This window comes from Furipterus horrens, unplaced genomic scaffold, assembly GCF_987537825.1.
Source record: "Furipterus horrens unplaced genomic scaffold, mFurHor1.1.pri manual_scaffold_10, whole genome shotgun sequence".
Classification (NCBI taxonomy): domain Eukaryota; kingdom Metazoa; phylum Chordata; class Mammalia; order Chiroptera; family Furipteridae; genus Furipterus; species Furipterus horrens.
This window is the reverse complement of record NW_028327180.1, coordinates 41,021,753-41,033,177: the sequence shown is the minus strand read 5'-3', so window position 1 is coordinate 41,033,177 and position 11,425 is coordinate 41,021,753. Positions and strand designations below refer to the sequence as shown.

The window sequence follows — 11,425 nt, the reverse complement described above, 5'->3', positions numbered from 1 at the left end:
AGGGGGTTAAGAGCCCCACTCTGATGGGAAGCGAGGGCTGAAGCTCTTAAGCCTTGTGACTTGTCATAAATTGGCATTCTCCTGGAAGGGCTAGCATTAAAAAATTCATACAAAGATGCCTTACAGGCTCATAGTTGTCCTGGGAGGAGCCCCCAGATCAGGGGATGTTGCCAGGAAAGACGGAAATACTAGGAGAGAGAAAAATTTGCAGTGTCCAGTGTAAACTGCTCTTTTCTGGGGAAATACCTTGTCGTACAGAGTTTGAGTTGGCTCCCAAACCATTCATGGTTCCCTATGGCCTATGGGATAAAGGCCCAATGCTGCAGTGTGACAGGCAAGGTCTGCTCTGAGTTGGAGTTAATCTGGGATAAGTCTCCAACTGGCCACTGGGCTCTGCTCCAGCTTGGTCATATTCAATATTGCCATGAGTGGCTGTGTGTACACTTGTGGCTGTCATGAAACTGTGCTGAGTACATCTGTGGCTGGCAAGAATCTGGGACGTACAGGGAAGGTGCTGGAGGCCAGAGGGAGGATTACAAAAAATAATCTCCAAGGACTGAGCCACCTAAAAGGTGAATGCAGTCCTCCCCCTGGGTGCTAATAAATCTGACCGCTAGAGGGCGGTAGAAACCCAAGGCAATAGCAGTTCAGTTACAGACAGGAAGGAAGGTAGACTCCCTGTGTTGAAAATGTTACTTTTTATCTGTGATACTTGGGTCTACTTACATCTGCTTCTGTGTGTCAATTCCATTATTTGTAACATTGAAATAACATGTATCAATTGTGCATTCTTCCATATACTCAAATTACTATTTGCTTTATGTGTTTCTTCACAGTGATGTATTTCGATAGGAAACATTGTGTTACTTTAAGAAGTCATTTGTCACATATCAAAAAATAACCATAAAACTAGATACATAACAATAAAGTGTTATTAACTGCAGTTTAGTGATTTTTCTTTTTAAAGTATATTTTATTGATTATATCCTTACATTAGTCCCAATTTTTATTTTGCCCTTTGCTCCCCTCCTCTCACTATCCCCCCTTCCCTCCAACAATCCCACCCCCTTAGTTCATGTCCATGGGCCATGCATGTAAGTTTGTTGGCTCCACCCTTCCTTATATTACTCTTAACTTCCCCCTATTTTGTATCAACCAATTATGCTTCTTAATCCCTGCACCGTTTCCCCATTTCTCCCCCTTCCCCCTCCCAGCTGATAACTCTCCAAGTGATCCCCATACCTATGATTCTGTTCCTATTCTGGTTTGCTTAGTTGGATTTTGTTTTTATTTTTTAGATTCCACTGTTGATAGTTGTGAGTTTGTTGTCATTTTAATGTTAATAGTTTTGATCTTTTTCTTAAATAAGTCCCTTTAACATTTCATATAATAATGGCTTAGTGATAATGAACTCCTTTAGCTTTACCTTGTCTGGGAAGCAATTTCTCTGCCCTTCTATTCTAAATGATAGCTTTGCTGGATAGAGTATTCTTGGTTGTGGGTTGCTTTTCATCACATTGAATACTGCTTGCCAGTCCCTTCTTGCCTGCAAAGTCTCTTTTGAGAAATCAGCTAATAATCTTATAGGCATCCCTTTGTAGGTAACTCTGCTTTTCTCTTGCTGCTTTTAAGATTCTCTCTTTATCTTGAACCTTTGGTATTTTAAGTATGGTGTGTCTTGGTGTGGTCTTTGGGTCTAGCTTGTTTGAGACTCTGTGCTTCCTGGACTTGTATGTCTATTTCCTTTGCCAAATTTGGGAAGTTTTCCTTCATTATTTTTTCATTTAAGCTTTCAATTTCTTGCTCTTCCTCTTCTCCTTCAGGCACCCCTATGGTTCAGAAGTTGGCATGTTTAAAGTTGTCCCAGAGGTTCCTAAGCCTCTCTTCTTTTTCAATTCTTGTTTCCTCATTCTATACTGGTTGACTGTTTATTTCTTCCTTATGTTCCAAATCATTTATTTGAACCCCAGTTTCCTTCCCTGGTTTTGTGTGGATTTTCCCTTGTTTCACTTAGCATAGCCTTCGCTTCTTCCCTTATGCATTTGCCATGCTTAAGTATATCTGTCAAGCCTGTGTGCATCTTCATCACCAGTTTTGAACTCTACATCTGCTCGGCTGGCTATCTCCTCATCACTTGGTTCTCCCTCTGGAACCTTGATCTGTTCCCCCTTTTGGGCCATACTTCTGTGTCTCCTCATTTTGACAGGCTCCTTTGTTTGTTTGCCTCTGTCTTAGGTAGAGCTGTCATGCTTGAACGTTGAAGGGGCAGAGCCTTAGGGATTCATTGGTACCAGTGACCCGTTTCATCACATTGTGGCGCTGTATGTTGGGGAGGGGTCTGAGAGGGAACAATGTCGCTGGCTCAGCACTCACCCCTTTTCCAGGCACTTATCTCACTTCCATATGGGACTGGCGCCTCTCTAGCTGTTGCCCTGGCTGTCCTTCCCAGAGTGGATGGGTCTGCGGGCTAGGACCCTGGGGGCCCTTTAAACAGTGGACTCTGCTGAGGGACTGGCAGTTTCTGCCTCCGCCCCAGCCCCCACTGGTTTGCACAGTCAGAAGCAATGAGGCTTTATTTTCCCCAGCGCTGATACTGTAGCTGCGGGGTCTGGTCTGGGGCTGGGAGCGCTCCCCAGGTGTCCCTCCCCACTTTTTAAAATGTGTGACTGCGTTTTTGTTGGCCTGCCACTGCGGCCCCTGCTGCCACCACCACCACACTGTGTCTGCTCCGCCCCTCCTACCTGTCTGGATGAGTATTTCCTCTTTATATTTTGTTTGTTGGACTTCCACGCAGCTCGATTTTCTGGAACTTCTGTTTGTCTCTAGTTTTGAGGTAGTTGTAATCCTTCTTTGTTGTGGAGGGAGACACATCATGTCTGTCTAGGCCTCCATCTTGGCTGGAAGTCAGTTTTGTGATTCTTAACCCCTTCTGCACATTAGAATCCCCATCTGAATTTTAAAAAGTGGCTCTTTGCAACAATTGTAGCTTAAAGGCTCTTCATTGCAAGCTTCCTTAAGAGAAAAATTGCTACTCTACTCCTCATTTTTGTCTCTACCTGGGCAATAGTTTTGAAAGTTGAGTAAGTCTCAGAATCACGTACAGAACTGTTTAAATCAAACCTCTGGATGCTGCCACACACACAGTTTCTGATTCCATAAGTATAGGAAGATCAGAATTGGTATTTCTAATAAACTTCCCAGATGATGCCGAGTTTGCTGTTTCAAAGACCAACCACACCACCTAATGAATACTTGACTGCCACTTAAATGAAAAACGGAAAGAGGGGAAAAAAAACCCCACAAACAAAATCCAAACCGGTTTTTAATTTAAATAACTGCACAAGGGTCCCCAAATCGCAGGTAGGAGTTCTAATGTCCAAAAGACAAGTGGCTTCTAAGATCTTGAAAAAGATGGAGGGATATGTCTACAGCTGATCTAAATATACAGTAGTTCCTCTCTATATCGCGGTTCACTTATTGCGGCCTCACTGTATCGTGGGATTTAAAAAATATATTTAATTATCACGGATTTTTCACTATATCGCAGGATTTTGCGATACTGTATACGTATGTTGTTAAAGTTACGTAGGTTTAAGAGTGTAGAATATGTTTAAGAACATAAGTAGTGTTTATAAAAGTGTGGAAAAGGTTAATAAGGGAGTGGGAACAGTTTATAAGTGTGTGGGAAAGGTTTATAGAGCCTTAAAAAAATATATAAATACTAAAATAAATGCAAGGTTCCTACTTCGCGGATTTTCACCTATCACGGGGGGGTGGGTCTAGAATGTAATACCCCTGGTAAGTGAGGGAATACTGTAGTTTTCTTTAAAAACTTTTTTTTTTAAAGATCTTATTTCTTTTTAGAAAGTGGGGAAGGTAGAGTGAAAGAGAGAGAAACATCCATTGGTTGCCTCTCACACGCACCCAACTGGGGACCTGGTCTGCAACCCAGGCATGTGCTGACTAGGAATTGAATAGGTAACCTTTTGGTTCCCAGGCCAGCACTCAACCCACTGAACCATACCAGCCAGGGCTACCTCTTAATTGACTTTAGAGAGAAAGGGGAAGAGAGCAAGAGGAAGAGGGAGAGAGGAGCATGGTTGTGAGATAGGACGGGAGAGGGAAGCATCATGTGAAAGAGAAACATCCATCAGTTGCCTCCCCTATACGACCCCATGCGGGTGGGGATGGAACCCTCAAACTGGGTGTGTATCCTTCCCGGGGATGGGCCCGCCACCTTTTTGGTGTACAGGACGGGACAAAGTTCCAAACAACTGAGCTACCCCGACAGGGCATCTAAATATAGTTTATAAGTCACCGTGAAATTATAGGATCATGGATAAATTCAAAATTGTTTTTGGAAGGTCTAGCATTATAAATTTCTGGTCAAAATGAGACCTCCTCGATCATTTTAATTAACGCATCTTGATTTCAAATCTGCATCACACAAATTCGCATCAACTAGAATCACGCCATACTATGATTGTCCCCAGGTCACTGCTATGCAAACTGAAACTTAGGGAGAGGAGCCAATTGACCAGGCTTGCCACGGTGCAGATCAAAGATAGGAAAATTAATCTGCAGTTTCAGAGCTCATTCCATCACTTAGTAACAACACGCGATTAGGAAACGACAGTGTCAGTAGGGCTTTGTTTTTTATTTATTTTTCAGTAGGGCTTTGAGCCCCACACCTGGAACCCACTCTCTCAGCTCCAGCCTGGGTAGGTTTAGGGAGGGAGACTGGGGCACCAAGCAGTGGCCTCTGGGGGGGTCTCAGCGCGCAGGCGTAGCGCACCCGTCCCGCCCCCCGCCCCCTCCACGTGCAGTGCACACCTCGCGCTCCCTCCGCTGGATTTGCCTCGCGCCTCCCTCCCTCCCTTCCTCCGCCCCTCCGGCCAGGGTATCCCATTGGTTGAAGACTTCGTTCCTCCGAGAGCCGCTTGGTCGGCCTGGGACAGACCGGAAGGCCCACCCCACAAGCGGACTTCCGTACTGTTTATTGGTCCAAGCTGCTGTCAGTCGGGGCGGCGGGCCTGAGTCGGCGGCCGGGGCCCAGGGTCGGTGCTAGACCCGGCTGGCGGTGGTTTCCGGTTTCACGGGGCTGGCGGGCGGGCGGCCGGGAACGGCAGCGGCGGCGCTTGACAGACAATGAGTGCAGCTGGGAGGAGCTGAGCGGCGGCAGCGGCAGTGGCAGCAGCAGCGAGCGACTGCGGGGCCCGGGGGCGGGGCTGGGCGGCAGCCATGGACAATCAGGTGAGGAGCACCCCGCCGCCCCAGCGCAGCCCGCGCTGTCCCCCCGCCACCTCCCTCGCTCCCTCCCTCCGTCCTGTCGCCCGGTCTTTTTGGGTCCTGGCCTCCCTGTCTCAGCTCGGTGCCTGCCCGTCCCGCTTTGTGCTTGCCCGCCTCTCCCTGGGCCTTTATGTGGGGCAGGGGCACCCCTCCCCCATCCGCGACCTGGGCCTGGGTGGCGCGCCTGGGACTCTGCTGGGGACCCCGGACGGACCTATCCCAGAGCCCCTGGGACGCCTCTTGTGACCCCAGTCCGGCCAGAAAGACTCAGGGACGCTCTTCGGGAACCTGGCCCAGCCCAGAGCCCCCACATGAGGCCCAGACCCCTTTGGGGCGCCTTTTAGGACTCCAGTCCGACCGAGAGTCCTCTAGGACTTCCCTTGAATCCCTATCCCAGCCCAGAGTCCTCACAGGCGCTCCTGGGGGCTTCTCAGATTCAGCCTTTACCTCCTTTCTTCTCTGGTTCCAGGGCTGGTTTGTGTCTTCTTTCGTCTCTGGACTCTAGGCCCTGAGTCCCTAACCTGCTGCCTCTTCTCTCCCTTAAATCATGGCCGGGGTTTGAATCCCCGCAGAACCCCAAGGACCTTAGTTTGCGGCCCTCCTTCCTTGAACCCTAAGCCTTCTTACCTCTCATCCTCTTTCAGGCCTGAACTCTCTGTCCCCTCTGGTCCTGCCCTTGCCTCAGCCTGAGTGTCTGTTTCCTCTCAAGCCCTGGCCTGTCCTGGATCTTTTCCCACAAGGACCCAGGCCTGTGTTGAGCGTCACCCCCTTCTTGAACCTGGGCTTGCTTCCTCAGTTGCCTTTGACTTAATTTCCTGCCTCAGCCTCCTCTGGTTTCAGGCCCTGGTCACTCTCCCAGAGACCTCAAGGCCCTATGGGGCTGTCTCTTTTATCTGCAGACGCTCTTAGACAAGGGCCAGGGACAATTTCTGTTCTGAACTGGAGCCCCCACACTCTTCAGGCACCAAATGCCTCACCCCCTCAGGTTGGGCCTTCTTTGACTATGGGACCCTGGTTTATGCTCCCCCCTCCCCAAATCTGGATCTCTCTCATCGGTTCTTCCAGCCTCAGTCAACCTCCTTTCACTCACCTGCAGTCTCCTCAGAACCCCAGTGCCTCTCTCCTTACTTTCCAAGCGTTGTGCTTTGTTCCACCATTCCCCAGCCTGAGGCTGTGACTTTTCAGCCACTACCCTCTCCTTTCAACACACCTTGTTTTCTCTGCCTTCTCTAGCATCTTAGAGCCTCCACCTAAAGCCTTGCTCCAAATCCTGGGGGCTTCCATAATCCCTGTAAGCGCTCGCCATGGCCTCTCTCCCTTCCTTCTGGAAACAGAGCCAATCCTGTCACTTCCGGTAAACCTGAGGTCTTTTTGGCCTCTGGTCCCCCTTTCACCAGCTCTGCGCTTTCTTCAGTACCCAGGCGCCTTCTCCTCCTCAAGCCCAGGACCCCTGTAGCCCCCCTCATAGGGTCCCTTATTTCTTCATTATCCCCTGCTCCCCCTGGCTTCCAGGGGCACGAGGCCAGGAAAGGCAGTGTGGGGCTGTGGGGGTGACAGCTGAGCGAGGGCAGGTGTGGGGGCATCCCTAGCTGCTGGTGCCACTGAGGTGTCTCTGGTAAGGTGCTGTGTCTGTGAGGTTTCAGGGACGTAGGGCAGGAGACCTCTCCACTGCCCATCTGACCGCCTGTGGTGACACTGGATCACTGAGGCCTGTGTTTGTGGCTCCCTCTTGCCAAGATTTCCCTTGTGGCTTTGGTGTTACTATCATCTCATTGGTGGGAAGGAAGAGTTTATTGCAGTTGAATGGTGGACTTCTACAGTGTGGCGTGAATTCATTTCCCTTGGAGGGCCTGGGACAGAGTTTTTGTCTCCAATTCATATTGAGTCAAAAACCGAAATAAAATATACCTTCAGTGTCCACTTTCCACAAAGGCCGCCTCTGGAAAGGGCTTGTTTTAGGTACCACACAAATGTAAAATATCACTCCTGTCTCTTACCCAACCTGCTGGTCCTCCAGGAAGATGTCTTAGGCCCAAGTGTGTCCATTCCCCCTGGGCGGTTGTCGTTTATGTAAGTAGAATGGTGAGAATAGGCGGCATTCTTGGTCTGTGACGGTGGACGGGTGAACACACGTGAGATGCTGTGGCCACCAGCGCCTGTGGCTCATTAAGTACACACAAGCCAAAATGAAAAAGCCAGTGCCTCAGTCACAGCAGCCACGTTTGAAGGGCCCAGTAACTGCTGCTGCTGCCCTGTCAGCCTCCTCATTGGGCGGCATGGAGACAAGGCACAAAGGTGCGTTGGACAGGGCTGATCTAGACCTTGCAGAAGTATTTGCAAGTGAAACTAGTCCCGAAGGAACGTATGTGTCACCCCATAGACAGATGCTCTGTCCTGGTTGTGTTTTCATGCAAATCTGGGAGAGTACCTAAGTAGGTGAGTTGGCGGTCAGTGTTCCAGAATGACTTCTGCTGCATGGCAGGGGCTTTGAATCCCCCAGATCTCAGCCTTCCCTTTCTCCCCCAGAATACCCCAAACCTGTAAGTGCCTCAGTCTCGTGGGGAAAAACAGGACTGTCCCCTAAGGATCTGTCAGCTTTAGGAGTTCTTTGCTTCTCTTGACCTTCCTGTTGTGTTCTCTAGAACTTTCAGCCCAGCTGAAAAAGGCGATTCTGCATTTTGCTCTGGGATCCCAGCTTCTCAGCGTTGAAATCTTTCCCTATGGATAGGAAAAGTCTTCCTGGTTCCCTCTGTCCTCACCCTAAGTCTGTACTCACTTATCTGTGAGATTTGTATATATTTTTTAGGGACAAAGGAGTCATGTACTTTTTTGGGGGGGCAGGGGTAGGTCTTTGCTCATTAGGCATGTGGTTTGTTTCCAAGGATGGTGGGGAGGGAATGGACATCTTTAAAGGTTGAACAGACGCTGGGAGGATGGGGAGGGCTGCCTGGGGATATGGGTTGCTTGGAGAGCTAGAGGTTGTGTCAGTGTCTGGGTGGTTCTGTTCTCCAAAAGACCAGAGTGTCCTCCCTTCACAGAAGCACTGGGTCTGGCACCTGAGGCGGGTGGCCGACCCATTGAATCATACATTTGAATTAATGCTTATTCCTCAAAAGGTTCTCCTGAGTTTGAATTTGGGAACAACCTCTTGTGACCATATTCTTTTGTTCTGGAAGGGGAGGTTTGTTTCTAATGGCACTGGCCCATTTTACAGATGTGGAATGCAGGCCCAGGAAGGCCCTGAGAGGAGTCAAGGCCTAATGGCATTCTTAGGCAGGTCTGCCCTTTCCCCAAGGCATTGCACAGAAATGCTTGGAATTGTTCAGAGCACTGATGTGAGGGATTCTCCCCCACCCAGCCCTGAAACTTATCTCTTGGAGAGTCGGCATGTCAAGTATTTGTCCTGAAGTTAGTATGTTGTAAAGCATTTGAGAGCAGGGACCCAAGTCTTGTTCCCCTTTATGGCATAAACTTTGCTAACTGTTGGTTAAATAAAAGTAACTTATCAGTCAGTCCCTTGTAATCAGGCCCACCTGGCCTGGCCACAGTTGACTTTATTGGGGTTGTATGGTGTTTTTAAAAAAATCTCCCCGAACTGGTCCCTGGAGAACTTTGGAGACACCCAGCATGCCGTCTACATTCCTGCGCGTATCTCTTGTGTATGTAATTATATCCCATCCCAGGCCCTCCTGGCAGGCTGGTGAGGGTCTGTCTTCCCAGGAACCTGAAAACTGAGGATTGTAGGTGTATTTGCATATCCACATGGCCTGTACACTTATCCCTAGAGAATTTCTGGAGAGCATTCCTTGAGCTCCTGCTCATCACTTTGTCATTGATCTTGTGTCTCAGGTGAAAGGGACTAGGCTAGACAGAGCCAGAAGAGGGGTGCAGGTGCTGGCTGCCAGCCCCCCATGTGTCAGCAGTTAGAAGACTAGGGTCTCATGCAGCTTGGTTCTGTCCCCACCTCTGGTTGGGCTGCCCTCCTCTTGTGAGGGTTGTCACTGAGGGACATCCTTCATTTCCTGTCTTTCTCATGTTCTCATTCAGTAGCTGCTCCTGGGTCTGGAGAGAGAGTTCTGTGAAGAATATCTTATCTGTCTTGTGTTGCCATTGCTTCGTGTGACCAGTACTTTTTCCCATTGCTGTATATGTGGACCGTGTTGCCAGCAATTTGCTGGGTGCAGTTGGACTTTGCAAAATCAACCCTAACTGATGAGGGGAAATGCTCTTGGGTGCTTTCTCCCCTTGGGAGGGGACTGAATTGTCACATCTGAGGGAATTAGATGCAGTCACCAGACTCCAGGCATAATTATGCCACTTGGTAAAGTGCGAATTCCCAGCGGAAGGGACATCTGTTGAAGAGAATTCCCACCATAAGATTAGGAGAAATCTTACAGATAAACTTGTTGTTAAAGACCTGCCTTCTGGGGCCCAGGCTGAGGGCAAGGTTCATGGGGTATGGTTGACCTGGAGAGAGGACAGTGCCCGACTGAGGCCCTCTGCCCAAAGTTAACTGTTCCCAGATGGCCTTCGCATCCCTTGTGCTGCTCATCTCCATCCCCATGGCTTGGGGATGATGTCCTAGAAGTAAGATAGTTAACCCTTTTAAAGACAGGAATGGAATATTCCCCCTTGTTCCAGGCTTTTGTTGAGAGTGGGTGGCAAAGTGGCCTCCAAGATGCTGGAACATGGCAGTAACTGAGGCTTGGTCCCAAGGCCACTTCCAGCTACCCACTCTGGAGGTCCCACAAAGGGCCACCATGCAGCCGGACAGTGAGATTCCTCATTCCAAGGCAGGATAACCTAACACTTATTGACCCCTTTAGCCAGGTACCCTTCCTAGAGAAAGAGCTGATTGGCATCAGTTCTTTGGTTCTAATGGACGGAGAAGAAGTCCAGGTGGAGTAAAGAAGGAGGGGAGAGTGCACAGAGCTCTTGGAGGTGGCATTGGCTTAGCCATGCCAATAAATTATTATAAGTCAGAGTAGTTGGCCAGGACTCAGCTTCTTGCTTGCCTCCAGTTCAGCGTAGCTTGATGTCTTACTGAATCAGTGACTTCTAATAGAATACCCCAGAATCTTTATTTTTTAGAAGATTCCAGCATTCAGGGGAGTGAGCCTCTCCTCAGCGCACCATCACAGGCAGTCATTGGTGCCTTGCACCTGGGAGAGTGGAGGCTGAGTGGGCGCCAGCCCCCAGGGCACAGATGCTGCCCAGCAAGCTTTGGGTATGGCCTGCCAGCTGAAGAGATGACCCACTGCTGCTTCAGAACCTTCTTGTTTATTTACTTTGGCCTATGGAGTGTATTTTTGGCGCTTCCATTTTCTCCTCACTGATGGAACCATGGTCTCCATTCTTTCACAGTAACTGCTTTGTCGCTCATATGCCCTGGGTACGAACACCACACTATCAGAAATGCTGGGAAGGCAGCTGGATTGGTGAATAACAGAATCTGAGGAGATATCTCATTACACAGGCGTTAACGCCAAAGAACAAAAAGTCGTTTGCGAGTATGTATTAGTTTTCCACCTGTAAGCCTCCCAGCAATCCAGGAATAGTCTTCTGACTTTTCAGTGTGAATCAGGTTGGAGATAAAGGCAGAGTTTCTTACACACATGGATGTGTATGTGGTGATTACAGCCTTTTGGGATAATGTAAATATTGCTTGGGCTTGTTTATATTGAACATTGTTCATATGCAGCACTCTGCAGACAGATGCTTGTGGTTGATTTGAGCATTACATGTTTATCCAGACGGTTAGTCCTTCGTCTCTAGCTTTTGGTGGGGTGTTTCCACTTGAATATCCCCAGTACCCCCTTCCAACATCCCAGCAGCATCCCAGCTACTGGGTCTCAGAGTTATTTGAGCCTCCTCACCTCCTCTTCTTCATCCACCCTGAAGTCCTGTGAGTTCTCCCATTGCAGGCTTGAGTTAACCTCCTTTTCTGGCCACACCCTCTGGTTGCCTCCATGCAGACTTGTTTGTCCTTCTGTGCCTTCAGCACACGTTGCGCAGGCCCTTTTACTCACATACTGTGCCCTCACATCTATCACCTACTTATAATCGGCTGTCACTTCTGTTGTGTTGAATCTAAATGCTCCATCCCAGTGCCCACCTCTCCCTCCAGTAGACCAGG

General features: G+C 49.0%; 1 protein-coding gene across 2 annotated transcripts in view; it reads left to right on the top strand.

Moving 5' to 3' along the window:
- The first annotated feature begins 5,184 nt into the window (after positions 1-5,184).
- Positions 5,185-11,425, top strand: part of MLLT1 (MLLT1 super elongation complex subunit) — a 65,773-nt gene continuing 59,532 nt past the window's right edge. For both annotated transcript variants that reach the window (XM_090289482.1, XM_090289481.1), the window contains exon 1: positions 5,185-5,253. In XM_090289482.1, coding sequence (XP_090145608.1) covers positions 5,242-5,253 — 12 coding nt within the window. In that variant the 5' untranslated portion in view covers positions 5,185-5,241. The remainder of the gene's footprint in view (positions 5,254-11,425) is intronic.